This window comes from Physeter macrocephalus, chromosome 11 (genome assembly GCF_002837175.3).
Source record: "Physeter macrocephalus isolate SW-GA chromosome 11, ASM283717v5, whole genome shotgun sequence".
Taxonomy (NCBI): domain Eukaryota; kingdom Metazoa; phylum Chordata; class Mammalia; order Artiodactyla; family Physeteridae; genus Physeter; species Physeter macrocephalus.
Window position 1 is genome coordinate 76,403,720 of NC_041224.1, and position 21,370 is coordinate 76,425,089.

The 21,370-nt window shown below is 44.7% G+C and overlaps 1 protein-coding gene across 7 annotated transcripts in view; it reads left to right on the forward strand.

Annotated features, from left to right (window-relative positions):
* Window positions 1-21,370, forward strand: part of TTC23 (tetratricopeptide repeat domain 23) — a 119,821-nt gene that overhangs the window by 88,376 nt on the left and 10,075 nt on the right. For 3 of the 7 annotated variants that reach the window (XM_055088191.1, XM_028495207.2, XM_007116860.4), the window contains 2 exons: window positions 5,117-5,244; window positions 10,323-10,472. In XM_055088191.1, the coding sequence (XP_054944166.1) occupies window positions 5,117-5,244; window positions 10,323-10,472 (278 nt within the window). Of the gene's footprint in view, window positions 1-5,116; window positions 5,245-5,811; window positions 9,194-10,322; window positions 10,473-21,370 lie in introns of those variants that run through there. The other 4 variants (XM_055088192.1, XM_055088193.1, XM_055088194.1 and 1 more) reach the window with 4 other exon arrangements.

The window sequence follows — 21,370 nt, forward strand, 5'->3', positions numbered from 1 at the left end:
CCGCAACGGGAGAGGCCACAGCAGTGAGAGGCCCGCGTACCACAAAAAAAAAAAAAAAAAAAAAAAATGAAGGGCTCAGTAACATTCTTTGGTTAATTCCCAAGGAGACAGAAAATTAAAATATCAACAGTACTCCATTCCTGAACAGACTTGTTAATTTTTAGACCTGGAACATGCATCTTTGTAATGCTTTTAGAATCAACAAAATAAGTGCCACATCATCCCCACATTTGCTGTCATCAGATTATCAAAGCAACCAAAGTTAATACGTAGTTTGAACATTTAATCTGTAATATTTTCTCCCATGAGCCAGCAAGGACTAAAGAGATGTAACATTTTTCATGTACAGTAGTAAACTTTTCTCCTACCAAGAAAAACTTTGAGTAATACTCTAGAAATCCATCTGCTGGGGTCTGGCAGTGGACAGACCCCCATTGAAAGAGCGGAGCAGGGACTCCAGCTCAATAGACTTCTGTCTAGTCACAAAGTCTGGGGCCAGTCAGCACCGAGTCCTCTCTGAAAGGCAGCACCTCCCAGCCTAATTCCCGCTTCTATCCGGCAACCGCCTAGATCCTAAGCCAAGTAAATCTTGCAGATAAATGAAACTTACTTGTTTTCACACCTAAGTTTTTTTTTAGGTTGCCTGGATTTGACAGACACATTTGCCAAGTGTTTACTTCTCTCCTTTCTACAGCAGATCACATGGGATGTACTTGAATCGTTTCTGGAGACCCACCATGCTCACGGTGAATTTCAGGGCTGTTCTCAGAGCTCTTGAGGTGTACGGAGCCGTTTATCTGCACATGATCCCAGACTTCTGTGCCTTTTGACCACTGTCTGTTTTCCGTGTTCCTCTCCTTTCCATGTCCATCTCTGCTTCCAGTGTGCCTGCTGGTCAGCCTAGTATGGATGAGGGAGGCCCATAGCCACAGTGATCGAAACTGTCCCTGAAACTAAAATGGTTAACAGTTATTGAGCACTGACTAGGTGTCAGGCACGTCATCAGTTGTGTGTGCGTTAACCCATTTACTCCTTACAACAACCCTATAATGGAGGCGCTAGCCTGAAGGTTCCTCTTTGAGGTGAAAAAGCGGAGGCCAATAATGGAGGCGCACAGCCGGAAGGCGGCAGCACTGGATCCTGACGCAGGCAGCCCCTGACCTGTGGAGCCTGCCCTCTTTCCCACTCACTCCCGCCTCCAGAAGCGACCACAGTCTGCGCAGCCTGGCCCCATCCTTGCTCCCCCGTGAATTCTGGAGCCCTGTGTTCATGGAGGCCTCTTTGGAAGCACCTGGCATTCACATCACAGTCTGAGAAAAACTAATTTGAGGGCCCACTCTTTGGAAGAATATCCAAATAGATAATACACTGTCCTGTCTAATCAAGAAAAATGGGGAGAAAGCACAAAAACAATATTAGAGGTGAGAAAGGGAAAATAACCAAATACAGAGGAAGTCTAAAGAAGCCAAAGAAAATATCTGGTCTTTTTGCTCATGTGTATTTGTGCTACACAGTACATATGAGATTTACAAATGGAAATGTTAAGTAGACCATTGTATGTATGGTTCACAATCGTCCCCAACAAACTTTATGTACTGTCATGTATCCCTGTGAGGTTGTCTCCAGCAGGCACTTCGGTGGGCGGGGGGAGGTGTCCCACTTCCCTGAGGGAGGAAGACAATCACATTTCCCTCTGCTAGAGCAGGGGTCAGCAAACTTACGGTCCACAGGCCAATGCAGCTCCCCACCCATGTTTGTAAACAGTTTTCTTGGCACACAGCCAGGCTCCATTTCACGTGTCACCTCTGTCTGTTTTTGTTCTGCAGTAGAGACCATTTAGTCCTCAAAGCCTAAAATATTTACCATCTGGTTCTTTACGGAATAAGTTTGCGACCCCTGTGCTGGAGTCCTATAATTTTTCCACTTTCAGGCTAGTTTCTACTTTATAGACATTCTTTTTCTTATATTCTTTTCCATTATGGTTTATCACAGGATATTGAATATAGTTCCCTGTGCTATACAGTAGGACCTTGTTGTTTATCCATCCTCTATATAATCGTTTACATCTGCTAACCCCAAACTCCCAGTCCTTCCCTTCCCCACCCCCAGTCCCCTTGGCAACCACAGGTCTGTTCTCTATGTTTGTGAGTCTATTTCTAATTCATAGGTAGGTTCATTTGTGCTATATTTTAGATTCAACATATAAGTGATATCACATGGTATTTGTCTTTCTCTTTCTGACTTATTTCACTTACTATCATAATCTCTAGTTGCATCCATGTTGTTGCAAACGACATTATTTCATTCTTTTTTATGGCTGAGTAATATTCCATTGTATATATGTACCACATCTTCTTTATCCATTCATCTGTCAGTGGACGTTTAGGTTGTTTCCATGTTTTGGCTACTGTGAATAGTGCTGCTGTGAACATAGCAGTGCATGTATCTTTTTGAATTATAGTTTTGTCTGGGTATATGCCCTGGAGTGGGATTGCTAGATCTTATGGTAATTCTATTTTTAGTTTTACCTAAGTAAAAACAGTTTGGAGACAGAGCCTGCTAGGAATGCATATTTCTCTTTACGAAATGTCTCAACAGGATTCATTAATAAATGCTAGTAGCTTCTTTCAAAAAACATCTTAAGATTTTGTACTTATTCTATCCAAGAAATGGTCTGACTTCTTAGTATCATCCACATAAAATGAAAATGAACTATGTTTAAGACTTAGAGGAAATAAGGTAAGTGGGCTTTTCTTTTTTCCTAAGTGGTCCACAGTTTCCACCATCTGCCAGGCCCTCTGATGTTTTTTTCCAAAGAAAAAAATAACCCTGGGGGATTCTAGATGTTTCTTGCCTTCTACAGCTTTCCCAACATCCTCTCCGTCACCAGTGGTTTTTTGTTTTTTGTTTTTTTTGAGCTTGGCAAGACTCAGCATAATAAATTAATATGAAAAGGTGGAAAAGAATTAAGTGCTAGAAGTTTCTACACTGAGTAACAGTGAGGAACCTCCACACTGTTTTCCATAGTGGCTGCACCAACTTGCATTACCACCAACAGTGTAAGAGGGCTCCTTTTTCTCCACACCCTTTCCAGCATTTGTTATTTGTAGACTTTTTAACGATGGCCATTCTGACCGGTGTGAGGTGGTACCTCTTTGTAGTTTTGACTTGCATTTCTCTAATAATTAGTGATGTTGAGCATCTTTTCATGTGCCTACTGGCCATCTGTAAGTCTTCTTTGGAGAAATGTCTATTAAGGTCTTCTGCCCATTTTTCTATTGGGTAGTTTGGTTTTTTTGTTGTTGAGTTGTATGAGTTATTTGTATATTTTGGAGATTAAGCCCTTAGTTTCTACTTTAATTTATTGGTTCAGAATTTCTAAACCAAGGGAATTCCCTGGCTGTCCAGTGGTTAGGACTCTGTGCTTTCACAGCCATGGGCCTGGGTTCAGTCCCTGGTCGGGGAACTAAGATCCCATAAGCTTTGCAGCATGGCAGGAAGGAAGGGAGGGAGGGAGGGTGGGAAAGAAGGAAAGAAAGGAAAGAGGGAGGGAGAGGGATGTGGAACAATTTAAAACAAAAAACAAAAAAAGAACTTCCAAATCATGTAGGTGGTGCAAATTCAGCCCTCAAACATGTGCGTGCCTCACGTGCAGTGTCCCAGTTTCTTTCAGATGCTCTTTTTCTAGCTATGGCCTCTGGAGGGACAGCCTTGAGGCTTCTCCTTGGACCAGCGCAATTGTTCTTATCTCAATTTTAGGGATTCCTGGCTATATTGGTTTTCTTTTGCTGCATAGCAAATTATGGTTGTTTAAACACCCAGTTTAAGCTCACAATTCTGTCAGTCAGAAGTCTAGCATGGTAAGGCTGGTGTCTCTGCTCAGGCTAAAATCAAGTTGTCAGCCAGCTACATTCTCACCTGGATCATGGGGTCCTTTTCTAAGCTCATCCCTGTTATTATCAGGATTCAGTTCTTTGTGGTTGTAGGACTGAAGTCCCCATTTTCTTGCTGACTATTGACCTCTCTCAGCTCCTATGGGCCACTCTTGAGTCCTTGTACCATGGTCCCCTCCATCTCAGCAATGGAGAACCTCCTTTTCAAATCCCTTTCATGCTTTGAATCTCTCTGCCTTCCTTTTCTGCCTCCAACTGAAGAAAACTCTGCTTTTAAAGGGCTGGTGTCATTAGGTTAGGCCCAAGGGGTAATCTTGCTTTCTCACAGTCAACTGTGCCATATAACATAATCTTATGACAGGAGTAATATCTCAGCATATTTATAAGTTCCACCCATAATCAAAGAGGAGGGCATAATCAAGGTTGAGGGTCATTTGGGGACATCCTAGAAATCTGCCTATAACACTGGATTTTTGCAGGGAGCCCCATTCCAGCTTCCTACCACACAGAGGCCTCAGGCTTCATCTCCAGCCCTACTCAGGCTTATCAAACCCCATCTTGGAATACAGTACACCTTCTTCCTAATCCCCTCATGGACCATTCAGCTTTAGCTCCCCCTCCCTGCTTTGGCTTTTAGTTTCCTCTTCATTTTCCATACCTGAGATTTTCCTTTTTTTGCTTTCAAGATTGGCAGATGTTTCAAATATTTTTGTTATATTATAACCAGTATGTTTAAGTGTTTGGAATGGTTGAGGTTTTTCCTTCAGCAGCATGTCAGCCATATTTTCCAGAATTTTAGGGTTATCAAGCTACATTCCAAGATTACAGAGTCCATTAAAGTCAGTGGATCCTTGGAGTCCTAACCCCAGTGAGGAGCAACCAGAGTTTTACAAAGAATTAATGGTTAATCAATCTGAAAACGTAACAATGTGTCAGGTCTAAGGCATGGTTTCCGTTTGCATTAACTTTGCTTACTGTATCACTGGGGAAGGGAAGATGTATGAAAACCAACGAAAATAAATTGCAGTATCTTTCTGAGAACTAGACCCTATCTAATAAAACAGTCAGATTAATTGACAAATGACAGTTTCCTTAACTGGGTTATCTTGTCCAATTACTTATTATTTTCATATCGTTCACCATCACTAAACACATAGTTATTCTGTTTCCATTTCAAATCTGCAAGCTGTTTTCAAAATTGTTGTTGTGATGCTTTTCTTCAGATGTGGCTGAGCAGTATTTTCAAGATAGCATGGCTAATCTTAAGGATGCTGAAGGGATAGGAAAAGCCAAATTTCTTTCAATTCAAGATGATTATTGCCATTTTCTACAAGTCACTGGACAAAAAGAGGTAAGTGAGTTTGGACCACAGCTGACTAGTTATTTACCTGGGCGACCCAGTTTATATCCAAAGGGCTACTCCTGCACTCTGAAAGCATTAAGCATCTTGCATGTGCAAGGCATGTGCCAGGCTCCACGGGGAGAGGGATAAATAAGGCCAGGCAGCCACTCTTGGGCAGCTCCCAGATATTCGCTCTCGGGAAACAAAAAAGTTCATGAGAATGTAGATGCCATATCCACCTGCAGAGTATCTTAAAGGACTAGAAACCTTGAGAACCCAGTGGACAGACTCTGCTTACCGCAGCCTGTGGCTCTGGCTGGCATAGAGGGTGGAAGTTAGTGTGTCTAATTTCTCTCTTATTATCTTAGCTAATGGATGAAATGTGCATATCTAATGAGAATGACACAGTGCAGAAGTTACGGCTCACTGTCCGTTGAACCATACAGGCATGTTTTCCATGGCTTGTAAAAATGGAGCCAGGCCCAGAATTTATATTCAGTGGTAGTTAAACCCTAGGGAACTTATTCCATAAAAAGCCTAACAACTACCAGAAACCCACATGCTTGATTTATACAGATTTTTTTTTCAACTCTAACCTGTCAATGGGACTTCCCTGGTGGTCCAGTGGTAAAGAATCCACTTTCCAGTGCAGGAGACGCGGGTTTGATTCCTGGTCAGGGAACTAAGATCCCACGTGCCGTGGGGCAACAAAGCCTGCACACCATAACTACTGAGCTCGCACAGCTCAACAAGAGAGCCCACATGCCACAAACTACAGAGCCCACGCACCCAGGAGCCCGTGTGCCACAACTAGAGAGAGAAAACCTGCACGCTGCAACTAGAGAGAAGCCCATGCGCCACAACGAAAGATCCCGCATGCCGCAACTAAGACCCGACGCGGCCAAATAAATAAAGATTTTTTAAAAAACAAAAAACAAAAAACCTCTAACCTGTCAAGGCAAATCCTTGAGATGAAAACCTTTTTATTTCCTCTGCTGTTATGTAGACCTTCTCCCTGACAGCTCTCTCCTAACCCTTAATCCTTCACCCTTCTCTCAGCTGATGTGAGCTTAAGGAACATAGGTTTTTAATCTAGATGCACGAATGTTCGTCAGGCCAAAGTCGGGCTACAGTAACCATAACAAATGGAATTTCCATATTTTTCTGGATCACCCAACCAAGTAGAGAGGGGCCTTCCAGGGGCCTCAGATTCTAGAACATCTCTAGAAGTTCTATGTGGAGTGCTCAGGGCAGAAATCTGAGGGGAATTCTGCCCCCATCATGCCTCACCCCTTCCAGCTCATCAGTCATTTTTACCTTCAAAATGCCCCTTGAATCCATCCACTGGTTGCCATCTCCACCTCTGTCAGTCATCATCTCCCACCTGGATCTCTCTAACAAACTGTCTCCCCAGCTGCTGCTTCCACTCTTGCCCTTTTCTAATCCATTCTGAATAAGGAAGCCATGGTGATCTTTGCAAAAGGCAGATCTGATCAGTGGACCCCCATCTGTAAAATACTACACTGGCTCCTCAGTGCCCTTAAGATAAGCCAGAATCCCACATTGCCCACAATACCTTGCACGTTTTGGATTCTGCTGATATTTCCAGTCTCATTTTTGCCCCCTCCCCTGATCTGTGTTCCAGCCACAGTGGCCTTTTCTAATCCCCACTCCTGGGCAGTGTCAGCTTTTGTTTCCTGCTCTTGGAAGGTTCTTCCTCTTTGATCTCCTGGCTAATGCAGATCCATCCTTCAGGACTCACCAGGTTGCCTGATTCCCCTCCCTCAGTCTTCATTAGATTCTCCCCACTATTCTTCATCATAGAATCCTGTCTGATATAATTATATAACAGAGTAATGTATTACAATAATATATTGTGGATGGTTACTGTCTCTCCCTGACTAGACCAAATTCCGTGACAGCAGGGGCTCTCTTATTCATGGTGGGGGAGCCTTGAGCCAATGGGTGGATGGATGCTTGGCTATGGGCTGTCTGACTGCTCTGGCTGCCACAGGGCATCCACCCTTTTCCCCATTCCTGTCTGGCTTCCTGCCCTGGTGTCTGTCATCACCGCTGCCACACCTCACTGCCCTTGCCCAAGTCACCCAAATCAGTGGCATTGATCTAAAGATGGACCTCACTTCCTGAGGCCTCCCCTGGAGATTTTAGCAAACTGGTTCTTTTCATTCTACAGCCCCTGCCAGCCCTTCTGGTGCCCTTATAAGAATAGACAAAGCTGCCTCTTCCTCAGGTGGGTGCAGTCCGTGCCAGGGCACATTGCTCAGAGAGCGGAACACGGGCCGGACTTCAGCCCTCCTCATTCTCCTGCCAGGCACCCTTGTGGTGTGTGACACAATCTGTCCAACCAAATGGGTCACCTTGTGTTATGCTCACCCTTGGTTACAGACCTCACTGTGGGTTCCAGCAGGAGCTGGCCAATGGGGCTGGGCCCAAGGACAGTCCCAGGCACAAGCACAAGGATGTGCTCAGACCACCTCAGATGCGTCACAGCCTACCTGTGGGCTAGGACCCTTTGCCAACAGGAAGGTGATCCTGGGGAAGGAAAATGCCTTTTAAGGTAAAATGTAAGTGAAGTTTACTTTGCCACAGGTTCAAAGATACTCCGTGTTAAGATACTCTTCTAGGGCTTCCCTGGTGGCGCAGTGGTTGAGAGTCCGTCTGCCGATGCAGGGGACACGGGTTCGTGCCCCATTCCGGGATGATCCCACATGCCACGGAGCGGCTGGGCCCGTGAGCCATGGCCACTGAGCCTGCGCGTCCGGAGCCTGTGCTCCGCAATGGGAGAGGCCACAGCAGCGAGAGGCCCGCGTACCGCAAAAAACAAAGCAAAACAAAAAAACGATACTCTTCTAGTTGTGCTACTCTGCTGCTCAGAAAGCTTCTCTGACTTCTTATTCCCCATAAGAAAATCTAAACTCCTCAGCCTGGCATGAAGGTCTCCACCACCAGCCCAGCCCGTGACTCCTGCCTCATCTCCCTCTGCTCCAATGCCTACTTTCTCTGCTATAGTCAAATCAGTCCCCTCCCTGGCCTTGAATGTGCCGTGTGCTTCCCCCAGCTCCCACCGTGCTCCCAGGTTCCCATGCCCTCTTCTCAGTCCACCTAAATCCTATTTATTCTTCACTTCTCTCCATTAAGCTTTTCTAACTCTCAGAGACTGTCACAGTCTCTTTCCTTTAAACCCATATTCATGTGGCATCTCGACTTGCCATTCAAGTTCATGCACATCTATCTCTAGTTTCCCCAGTCAGGCTGTAAATGGCGTTGAGAGCTTCATTTAGGAAAAGGTGTCTGGCTCTTCTTTCCATCATTGGCTTCTCCACGCCTGACAATCAATTTTCATGGAAAAACTGCCAAACCCAACAGTTGCATCACAGACACTGGGAAGGGACACGACAGGCTTTAGCATCAGGCAAGACCCATACCAAGGTGGGTCACACACTTCACAATTTACAGTTTCTCTTCCCCAGCAGTGATTTATCTTTCCATATGAGAATTTGTTTCTGCCTTAACGGTGCCTTTTACCGTGGTTCCCTGATCCCACCCCCAGCACCTAATTCATATTCTTGCCAATAAACTGAGTAAAGGCCTTGCGAACTCCTCTATCTGGGGAGCGCCAGCAGGATGCCATCAGGGCTATGCGGTGGGCAAGGCTCCTTCACTGGTTCCTGCTTTATTCGGCTCTATTTTTCTTTTAAGGTCCACTTATTTCTCCCATATATATTTTTTAAAGATTTCCTTGATGTGGACCATCCCCAAAGTCCTCAATGAATTTGTTACAGTATTGCCCCCATTCCGTGCCTTGGCTTTTGGCCGTGAGGCATGTGGGATCCCAGCTCCCCGACCAGGGATCGAACCTGCACCCCCCCACACACTGGAAGGCGACGTCCCAACCACTGGACCAACAGCAAAGTCCCTATTCGGCTCTTATATTGGGCGTTTGTGATCTCTACCTGTAATCATACTTTCATGTAGAAGATCGTAGAAGAATTTCAGGAGAAACATGGGAGACATTCCGTGCCTTGGCTTTTGGCCGTGAGTCATGTGGGATCCCAGCTCCCCAACCAGGGATCGAACCTGCACCCCCCCCACACACTGGAAGGCGACGTCCCAACCACTGGACCAACAGCAAAGTCCCTATTCGGCTCTTATATTGGGCGTTTGTGATCTCTACCTGTAATCATACTTTCATGTAGAAGATCGTAGAAGAATTTCAGGAGAAACATGGGAGACCGACATACAGGGCTTTCCCTCTGTATGTCTTGGTGTATGACTGAAGAGATTAATACCAACTCATATTTTGTATTCCATGTTGGCATAAATAAATCAGATAAACCAAACAAGATGTCAAATTTATTTAACTTTTCACCATGTTGGAATGTTTGCTTTTGGTTTCCTGAACTATTTCTTGTGAGAAATGGAAAACCCTGGAATATGTTCTGGATGTTCTGTAAGTAGATAAATGCCAGGAAACTGTAGTTTTCACTTACCTAAGAACATCACTGTGCACAGAGGGAGAAGAGCCTGCAAGAAGGATTAAAACTGGCAGGATCCAGATCCTAGATCTGCCACTGATGGGCTGTCTGACTCTGAGCAAGTTTCTTGACTGCTCTGTGCCTCAGTTTCCTCCTCTGGCAAACAAGGATTAAAATTGTCCTTATCTAAAGGAGATGGTGCAAGTTAAATGAGCTCACACACATAAACTGTTTAGCACAGTTCTTGCCACGTAAAGGACACGCAGTACATGTTAACTTTTCTTCTTACTACTCAACTAAAATGGGTTCCTGTAACATCTGAGATGGCTTTTTCTCCAGGGGTCCTTTATGCATTCTCTCTTCAGAGTTCAAACCATTCCTGTCCCCCACAAACCCCCTCACCCCATGTATATTATTTCCTGATTCCTATTTAAGGAGGAAAGTAGGCTCAGCTCATGAGACACTCTACCCAAACTCATTCCCCTAAAAAGTGAAAATACATATCAGTTACATCATTTTCTTAGGAGGCACTGATCTTTATCCAGCTTTGAACTTTTTGTTTAACCAGACAGCTTTTTGTTCCTTTCACAGAGAGCTACCTCCATCCTGAGAGAGTCCCTGGAGGCCAAAGTGGCTGTGTTTGGCGATCTCAGTCCCGAGGTGGCAGAGACATACAGGCTCCTGGGCGGGGCTGACCTGGCACAGGGGAACCAGAGCGGGGCCCACAAGAAACTGAAGAAGGTAAAGCTGCAGCCCAACTAATGCGGAAAAAAACCCTCCCACCCTTCCCCACAGGCAGCTTTCTCTCCCTCCACCACGCTCTTTTTAAATGAAACTTTACAAGTGGCTTATTTATGTAAGATGACATCACTTTTGCAGTTGATCTCAGCTCACACTTTTTGGGGTAAAAGGTACAGTAATCCTCTTATGCACATAGATTTTTAAATAAATTATCAATTATTCTTTACTATGAAAATAATTTTAAATTTGTACATAGCGTAATTTATCAATCTTATTTTATTTTACTCTTTCTGTACACCCAGTTTATAGAGGAACTCTTTGTGTGTTCTTCTAGTACTTATGTTTATTTTTTTTTAATTTGGAGTTTGTGTGGATGGCATGACGTATGGATCTAATGTTATCTTCTTCCCAAATGGCTGCCCAGTTGTCCAGCACCATTTTATTAGAGAGTCCATCTATGCTCCAGTGAGTTAACACTTTTCGTCACATACTACATTTCCACATGTACTTGAGTCTATTTCTGGATTTCTTTCTATTCCACTTTTCTCTTTGTTTATTTGAATCCCAGTACCTCATTGCCTTAATTATAGGGATTTCATAGCATGATGTAGTACCTAGTAGGATTAGACTCCCCTCGTGGTTTATTTTTTATTTTTTATTTTTGGCTGCGTTGGGTCTTCATTGCTGTATGCGAGCTTTCTCTAGTTGCGGGGAGTGGGAGCTACTCTTTGTTGTGGTGCACGAGTTTCTCAGTGCGGTGGCTTCTCTTGTTGTGGAGCACGGGCTCTAGGTGTGTGGGCTCAGTAGTTGTGGTGCACAGGTTTAGTTGCTCCACAGCATGTGGGATCTTCCAGGACCAGGGCTCGAACCCGTGTCCCCTGCGTTGGCAGGCGGATTCTTAACCACTGTGCCACCAGGGAAGCCTCCCTCGTGGTTTTTGTATATCAGGTTTTCTAGATATTCTGGCATCATTATCTTTCCACATGAATTTTGGTATCAACTTATCTAGCTCCATAAAAAGTTTGGTGGTATTTTTTGGAGAATTGTTTTATTTGTAAATGGACATTGGGAGGATTGACATCATTATGATGTTGAGTCATTCTACCAAAGAACAAGGGATGTCTTTATATGTGTTCATGTCTACTTTTGTAACATTCAGGCACATTTTAAAGTGTTCCTCATATAGGTTTTGTACATTTCTCAGTAAGTTGATTTCTAAGCATTTTACCTTCTTTAATGCTACTATAAGTGGAGTTTTGGGCTTCCCTGGTGGCGCAGTGGTTGAGAATCCGCCTGCCGATGCAGGGGACATGGGTTCGTGCCCCGGTCCGGGAAGATCCCATATGCCGCGGAGCAGCTGGGCCCGTGAGCCATGGCCGCTGAGCCTGCGCGTCCGGAGCCTGCGCTCCGCAACGGGAGAGGCCACAACAGTGAGAGGCCCTTGTACTGCCAAAAAATAAATAAATAAATAAAAATAAAAAATTAAATTAAATTAAATTTAAAAAATATAAGTGGAGTTTTATCCACTGTTACACCTTTTGACTGTTTTTTTTTTTTTTGTATATGAAGACTATAGGTTTCTCTGTGTTAATTTTATATTCTGCTAGTTCGCTTAATTCTTTTCTTGCTTGAGTTAATTTGAGCACCGATTCTCTCAAGTTTTCCAGGTGTACTATTACATCATCTGCAAGCAGTTTTACTTTCTGTTTTCCAAGTTTTATGCCTCTGATTGATTTATTTTGTCTAATTGAATTGGTTCATACCTCCAGAACAATAATAAATAGTGTGGAATAATAGGCATCCTTGCTTTGTTCCTGATCTTAATGGAAATGCCTCTAGTGATTCCTCATTTAATATATGCTGGCTTTGGACAAAGATTTATATATATTTATCATGCTAAGGAAGTATCCATGAATTTCTATTTTCATGAGTTTTTTTTAATTAGAAATAATTGCTGGGTTTTTTAAAAATTAGAAATAATTGCTGGATCAAAGGCTTTGTCAGCATCAATGGAGATAATCAGATGATTCTTCTTAGATCACTTAATATGGTACATTTTATTATAATATTGAACCAACCTTGCATTCCTGGAATAAATCCCCTTAGTCATAATGAATTAGTCTCAATGTGATGTTGATTCTGTTTGCTAATATTTATCTTTTGCAAATATTTTGTACTAATATTTGTAAGTGATTTTGTTTAAATATCAATGTTATTTTGCTTCATAAAAATAATTTGGAAGTTTACCTTTATTTTCTATGCACTGAAGGATTTTATACAACATTAAAACTATCTAGTCTTTGAAAGTTTGTACCACGTGTAAAACTCTTTAGGCATGATGCTTTTTTTTTTTTTTAAAGAAGATGTTGGGGGTAGGAGTTTATTAATTTATTTATCTATTTTTGCTGTGTTGGGTCTTCGTTTCTGTGCGAGAGCTTTCTCTAGTTGTGGCAAGCGGGGGCTACTCTTCATCGCCGTGTGCGGGCCTCTCACTATCACGGCCTCTCTTGTTGCAGAGCACAGGCTCCAGACGCGCAGGCTCAGTAGTTGTGGCTCACGGGCCTAGTTGCTCCACGGCATATGGGATCCTCCCAAACCAGGGCTCAAACCCGTGTCCCCTGCATTAGCAGGCAGATTCTCAACCACTGTGCCACCAGGGAAGCCCAGGCATGGTGCTTTTGGGGGGGAAAATTCCTTGACAATTTTCTCTATTTCTTCTACAAACAAATTGGTCTGTTGAAGCTTTCTATCTCTAACGGGGTCATTTTGGTAAACTGTGTTTTTCTAGGTAATTATCTATTTCATTCACATTTTCAGATTGATTTGCATAGAGATTTGCCAAGTAGTCTCATGGATTTTTAAAATTTCTACGTTTTTAATAGTTATTTTCCCATTGTAATTCTTAGTTTTTTATTTGGATTTTCTCACTTTTTTTCTTGACTGAGTTAGTTAGTGGTTTGTATATTTTGTTAATTTTTCTAAGAAACAGGATTTGAATTCTATGGATAAATTGCCTTCCTATTCTCTATTTCATTAATTTCTGATTTTATCTTTATTCTTTCTTTCTTTGTGACCTTTTTTGTTTTACTCTGTTGGAGTTTTTCCTATCTTTTTGAAATGGGAATTTAATTCATTTGGGTTTTTATTTTTATTGATATAAGTGTTTTAGGCTATGAATTGTCCCTTATTATTGCTTTAAATGCATCTTATAAGTTCTGTCATGTTGTGTTTTCATTACATTAATTAGTTTTAAAATGGTGAAAACCTGTGAACTTTTAAGTAATATAACTGCCCAAACCAAAAGAATTAATTTCAGTTCTGAGTGGGCTGTCCTATAGGTCAAGGCTTTTTTTCTCTTTTTATGACTTCTGATTCTGCTGCAAAAAGCACCAGATTTGGTAACATATGTGGTGCCTATTTTTTAATGAGATAACATATATTTATTATCAATTAGTCAACAATAGTTATTGGATATCTTCTATGGGCCAATTACTGTGCTAGGCAGAACTGGGGAAAGACAATGAATAACCAAGATAAATATGCTTCTTGTCTTTGTGTGACTTTCTAGTCTAGGCAGGAAGATATATTAAACCAATCATTTCAGATAATTTTAAACATTACACATGTGCCAAAGACATTACGGTGAGGGAAGAGGTGAGAAAGGTAGCTGAGGGTGGCAGTTGCTCTGGGTTTCTCCATCCCCCACTTTTAAGCTAATGCTTATCGAGTGATTGTTATATCTCTGGCAGTGAGTTAAATGATTTTTATCTATTAACTTATTTAAGCCCTATAGTAACCCTAAGAGTTGGATACCTCTACTCTCTGGTTTTGCAAAGAGGGAAACTGAGGCTGAGAGGATAAGTGTCTCAGCCTTGATTGCAAAGCTAGGAGTCATCAGAGCGGGGATTTAGCACCAGGCAGTCCATATTGTGCAGTCTACTCTATGCTATCATCTATTTCACAGCTTGGGCTGCCAAGTAAGATTTTGTTTGAACAGGGGCTTCTTGTGCTTTAAAAAAGTTTGAAAACCAGTAGCACAGTGGAGAGAATGCCAAGATAAGGATATGTAGGGGTCTTTGGGTTGCCACTGACAATACAACTCAAATTAGCTCAGGTATAAAGGACTGTCTGTTGTCTTATGGTTTCCAAGGAAGCACTGACAGGCACATGATTAGCAGGACAGGAACACAGCAGAGACTTGGGAGAAAGTGCCAAGGCCAGACGAATGTCACCAGGGCTCTCTCTGCCCAGGAGTCCTGCCTGCTTCTCTCTGCACCTCCCCCTACTCCTCTCTCATGGCAGCATTTCCCCTCAAGATGGAAATCATGGTGGCCAGCCCCCCAGAGTTTTACTTCCTACCCCTGCTGCCATTTCTCAGTCACAGCTTGGAAGTTCTCAGGGAAAAATTGAGAGACCTGGCTTGGATCCAGTGCCCACCCCAGATCAATCAGCTGAGGCCAGGGGTGTGGTGGGGAGTAAGAACATGATGCCTTCAAGGCTGATGGGTGGCCCGCAGTGGAGGTGGTGTAAGAAACACAGTCCCATAGTTAAAAGACCTGGGACAGGGTCACTAGAGCCCCTCCCTATTTGGGGGCATGTGCATTGAGTATAATAGGCATGCCATAGCCCCCTCCCTTAAGAGAGTCCCAGTCCCAGTTAGGGGAATTACAGACTGTAAACCCCTAACTCTGATATTATGTGCTCAGTATTGTGCTACAGGTCCACACTGTGATCAACAGGAGAAATGGGATTAGGGAAGGTGTCCAGATAAGTATTCCTGAAAAAGAGCATAGCCTAGCAGAGATAGGAATTCCCATGTTGGAAACGAGGTGGAAGAGGAGACTCGGGGCAAGAGAGTGAAGCTTATTTAAGAAGCAAAAAGCAGTGGGGGTACCTGTCTGCAGAGGAGCGGCTGGGAATGACCTCGCTGCCATGTTTGCAAGTTAAGGGGCTGAGACTTGATCCTTTAAGCTAGGGTCCCAAACGTTGGCCTGCAAGCTGAATCCAGCCCACTACCTGTTTTTGTGTGGCCCCTTAGTTAAAAATGGTTTTTTACAGATGATTATAAAATCTGTAATCATTTTACAGGTAATCATAAATTGATTTGATAGAGAACACTGACTTTGAACTGCAGCTAAGTGAAATTTTATCCTCCCCCCAAAAAAAGAAATCCATTATTTTCATTAGTAGAACCAGATTACCCAAAAAATGTGCTTACTATTATTATACTTTAAATTTCATCGACAAAAGTTTGTGGACATTTGTTTCCTCTCTTGCTAGGTTAAGTACCTACATAGTAGCTCAATTTTTATCTCTTGGCCCACAAAGCCAACAATATTTACCACCTGCCCTTTGCAGAAAAAATTTTCTGAACCTGGCTCTAAGCATCTGGGAGCCACTGAGGGAATATTAAGTAGGGCACAATAGGTCTATATTTGTTCTTTGGATTTTTTTTTTTTTTAAATCACTGTGAGGACAGTGTTGAGAATGGAATGGAGTGGCCCAAGAATCGAGGCAAGAGGCCTCAGTTTTCTCATCTGTAAAACAGAGAAAACAGCAACCCCAAGCCCTCCTTCACTCCCACAGTTGTTCTGAGGCCAGTATGAGGCAAGGTGAGTGGGGCTGCTTTGGTAAGTGCCAGGCCCTGCCCGGATGCAGAGTGCAGGCCACTGAAGGGCCCAGACGGAGGAAAGGGTGGAGCTGTCCTGGCCAAGGCATACCACCTGCCCTTGGGAGTCTCCACTTTGCTCCCCCTTCCTCATTTCTCCCCTGAGGAGGGTAGATGAAATATGGAAAAACTCTTCTGAGGGTTCAGCCTAGACACTCAACTCCAGGCAGAGGAGGGACCCAGGAATAGGGGAGAAGGGCAAATGTTAGCAGACGTGCAAGAATTTGAGTTGGAGCCACACAAACCTTCATGTGGCCCTGCTGACTCCAGTGGGGCCAGGCTGGTTCCACTACTGACCACACACTGGGGGCCAGGCTTACTGCTGCTATGGCAGCTCATACATCGTTCCCAACCCTCACAGCAACCCTCCAGGTCAGACCTTAGTAGCTCTGATTTACAGACAAGGGGCCTGAGGCTCCTAGAAGTGAATGGTCTGTGGGTAAGTCACTGTTAAATAAAGCCCACATTTTCCTTAATGCCAGTGGTTTGCCAAGCGTGGGTCTTAAACCCCCTGCATTAGGTTCACCTTCGGAACCAGAGTCTGGGGCAAAGGGCCAGGGGCCCAGGGACCTGCATTTTAGCTTCCAGGGGGAAGTTGAGAATCACTGCTCTGGGCCCCAGGCCCACCCATGGGGCTGTATATCAGCTCAGCTTCAAGAAACTCCAGGTTTCATCACTCCCAGAGCCTGCAGTGGAAGTTGGTGACGTTTTTACCTTTCATTTGGCCTCATTAACCAATCAGTCCTAAAAACAATGATTTTGACTTTTTTTTTTTTTTTTTGCGGTACACGGGCCTCTCACTGTTGTGGCCTCTCCCGTTGCGGAGCACAGGCTCCGGATGTGCAGGCTCAGCGGCCATGGCTCACGGGCCCAGCCGCTCCGCGGCATGTGGGATCCTCCCGGACCGGGGCACGAACCTGTGTCCCCTTCATCGGCAGGCGGACTCTTAACCACTGCGCCACCAGGGAAGCCCTTGATTTTAACATTTTAAAGCTATCTGGCCACTTGCCAGAGTCAGAGAGAAAAGGGTAGAAATGTGTACGTCTGAAGGTCATGGCCGCTGTGGTACACACAGTCCTCATTTCCACTGGTCCCCACGTACCCACCTGAGGACAGGGCTGGCCACTTCATGAATACCAGGGCACACGCAGGGCTTTAAATGTGCCTCTACCATCTGCTCCTGAGCTGGACTTTCTCAGATGCCGTATTTAGTGCTGGGCTCTGCACAGCCAGCAGCAGCAGCAGCTCTCAAAACCACTGGCCCAGCGTTTCTCTTGTTTTTATCACAACAACAGCTGCATCCCCCAAGTTTTCAACTCTGGAGCAGGAATCCGTTGAATACTCGACTTTCCAGATGTGCTCTCCTGTGCTGAATGGCCCAGGCATGGTTCTGTGGGCATGAAAAACAGAAAGGCACGAGAAACAAAGCAGACAGTGGGATTAAGTTACTGAAAAGAAAACCATATTATTGATCTTTCTTTCAAAGTCATCTGCAGGGGAACATTGGAGAATTCTGTTGGCTCCAGATGGAAATTTCCACTGCAAAAGTTCCCATTTTTGCAACATGGAGAACTAGATTTTCATCCAGGTAAAAGGCTGCAAACAAGAATTCACAAAGACCGTTTCCTAGGTCAGAAGCATCTCAGGACTAATCCCAGGCCCAGTTACCAGGGTTGGGTCCCATCTTAATCTGGCCTCCCTGTTAGGTACTGTCATCATCAGGGTTCCATCCACCGCCTGATTACTTTATAGCTGTGAACGTAAACATTTTCCATAAAAGAATAACAATTATATGTGACCTCTCTCTCCAAGAAATTCAAAGCCCACTATGATAAATCATTTGAAGAAAGGCAAAAGAAAATGGTTTTTATTCATAGGTTGACTGTGAGAAAGCCAACCCTGGACAGGTCTTACGTGGCCACAGGTCAAGTCTCTAGAACAGACTGTCAGGTCCTTGCTGTTCCTCCAACCAGCCAAACACACAGAGCCTTCTGCAGACGGCTGTATTTTATACATGATTCATGTCCTGTCATTCCATCAGAGGCCCACCTAGTTTCACTTTTCCCTTTAGCTTTAGCGGTGTTTTCCTTGTTGCCCTGGATACCAGGCAATCCAGAGCCAAGTTTGGAGTCCCCGCAGAGCCCTGCGTTAGCCCATACTGCTTTCAAGGGTAGAGTCTCATTCGTCCTTGATCCCTTGATCTTGATTTTTCTAATCATCTTTGATTAACCCACTGCTGGGCTGCAGCAATCCACCTCAGATCCTTTTTGAAAGAAAGGAAGGTCATAATGACATTGATTTCGTATACAGAATCCTGTTCTTGGTTTGAGAAGTGTGCTTGGAGACACTTCAGGCACTCATTAGTTACTTGTAGATGTTTGTAAATTGGTTGATATAGTATAAGAATGGAAGCTGATGATTAAAGGGGTCAAGGGCTTAACCTTCTGTGGGGAAAACATGGAGCCTCCCTTGCCTGCTACAGGCTGGGTGGAAATCAGAATTCCAGGTCTCCCGGCAATAGGATGCCCTGTGTCGTCAGCTGCCAGGAAGGGTTGCTCTCCTTGGGGTTGGGCCCCCTAATTATGGCAGCCCAGGCACAGCGCCTCCCACCTTCCCTGTCCCTTAGAAAATGTATATAGGCACTGAACACAGACTGCCCAGGACAAGGCTACATTTGCTATGGAAAGCTCCTCCAATAGGGGAACGCTTACCGTGGCTTCGTGGGTACACAATGCCTCAGGAGTTCCTAAATTGGCATCAAGGTCTGGAGGGTGCAGAACTGTGGGTGTGGACAGACCATCCTGGCCTGAGACCTTCTGGTGTTTGTCAAAACCTCATTGGATGCAGGCGAACTGTGAGTTTATGGGTGGATTGCCAGGAACGGAGAGAAAGGCAAAATCTCCTACCACATAAATTCAGTGTGACCTTTAGCAAGTGGAAAGAGTGATGCTGGGAATGGCTGGTGCTACTGCACCAAATCAGGAGGGACTGGGCGGGATGGCCGAGCTCCACGTGAGGAGAGAGCTGAAAAGCTTAATTTTAAAGGGGGCTCGATTTCTTGCTCTATCTGGCCCAGAAATAGGCAAGCCCAGCTTTTCTACAAACAGCTGGCTGTCCACTCTAAAAACAAAGCCTGAATTTATATGTGGGTACGCAGCAGGAGGCCCCTCTACAGGAAGTCCTGCCGATGCATTTGTTCTCCAAATATTTGCGTTGCAGTTATCCTGGAGAAGGATGATGGTAGCTTGCTCCAAGACAGTGGCCAGGGGCTGGAGCAAAGTCGTGGGGGAGTCAAGGGACGTCAGTAAGGATATAGAACCCATGGCACTTGGCAACTCAGAGGTGATGAGTAAGGGAGACAGCAAGGATGACACCTCGACTCCAAGACAGGCATCGCAGATACTCAGGGAGAGCTTTTCAGACGGGCCGCTCTGAGCAGCTCTGTGAGTGGCAGCGCCTGGGCCTCCCTCCCTTTCTTCCTCCTCTCCCATTTCCCTTGTCCCGGGGCCCCTGGTCCTACTCTATCTGTATTTCTTTCATGGGAGGCTTCCTACCCACCTGTGCAGCAATCCTTGGGTCTCAGAATTAGTGGGCTTCCAGGTAAGGGAGCTACAGGTGCGTGTTTGAGTGCGTGTGTGTGTGTGTGTGTGTGTGTGTGTGTGTGTGTGTGTGAGAGAGAGAGAGAGAGAGAGAAAGAGAGAGAGTGGGGCAGGGTATGCCGCCTCAGACACTTGCCACTCCTCCTGCCTGGAACCCCCACCACCTCCCCCCGACCTGGTGCTTTTCACATGGCTGACTCCCCGTCCTGCAGGTTTCAACTCGAATGTCACCTCAGAAAGGCCTTCACTGACCCAAGTACCCTCTACCACTACTGACACCACCCCCCCCCTTTATTCTTTCATAGCCCATGTTCTTTTTTCTTTTCCACAGCTCTTATCATGAGTTGTTATGCTATGTTTGTTTACACATTTTTAAATGCCTGGCTCCCGCACTACACTGGAAACCCCCATCGTCTGCTCCATCACTGAGGTGGACTCAGGGTTGGTGTCTGTCAGGGGCTCAGCAAACATCTGCGGGAATGTGTGCCTGCAGCAGAAGACGCAGGTCCAGAGGACAAGGCTGGTTTCTGAGGGGCTTGGGAAAACCAAGCCCCACCCCCATGTGACCCTGTTTCTATAGGACAATGCTGTCTGATGAACGGTATCTTGGTTTGTCCTTTCATTTCCCCAAGTAAGTGATCATTTCTGCTTGCCTTGTAAAGATTAGTAAATGAAAAGCATATTTGTGTTTTTCTAAACATTTAAGACATTTCATACCTCCACGTATTTTGGCTTCTGATGTCTTCTTTTCTTCTTAATACTAACCTTGAGAATTGACATGAAAATAGCAGCACAGTTCCTGGGGGGTAACTTTTCCTCCACGGACATACTCTAGCATCAGATAATGTGTGTAAAGAAGAGTAATGATTTCAGATTCTGAGCATTAGAATCGTTTGAAATTTTTTACCTTTCTCTGGCTTTTTCATTTCATGTAAAGACAAAATACACAGGCTTGGCACAGACCCTTCCCAGGCAAGAAAAAGTATGTCTTTCTCCATTTTCCATTATTGAGTTGCATAGCCTTGCAACTGAGATGGCTCTTTAGCTGCAGCCTGGCTGCAACGCCTCTGTTAATAAATAGGATGTGTCCCAGCAGCACTTTCATTGTTGGAAATTTCCCAATAGAGATGATGATGTGATTTCAGGACTTAAGACCAAAGGTTGAGGGAGAGAAGGAGGGCTCAGGCACCCCAACCCACTTCTGCAGGGGTGTTGCCATGACAAGAAATGGCCCTGAGTACCAACTGTAGATTTTCAGAGATCCCCCCAAAATCAGAAAATATGCTTCCTGTGAGTTCAGGTTTTCTAAAACTGTTGTGGTTTTCTAAAGCCAGAGTAGACTGAGTCAGCTAACCTCCAAGCCGCAGCTGCCACTGAGCCCACACAGGGCTCAGTCCACACAGGGAAGGGTGCGAGCTATGTCCACACATACGTCCACACAGGGAAGGGTGCGAGCTCTGGGGCACAGAGGTGGGCTGCAGCCAGGAGGACAGCAAGCCGGTGCCTCCTATCCCAAATTCCTTGGCTCCTGGGCTCCTTAGAAACCTAACTTTCAAAACTCAAAGTCGTGTCAAATATAATTTTTAAGGTTCTCATCAAATGCTTAAGACTGTGTCTTAACTCCCCTGGCT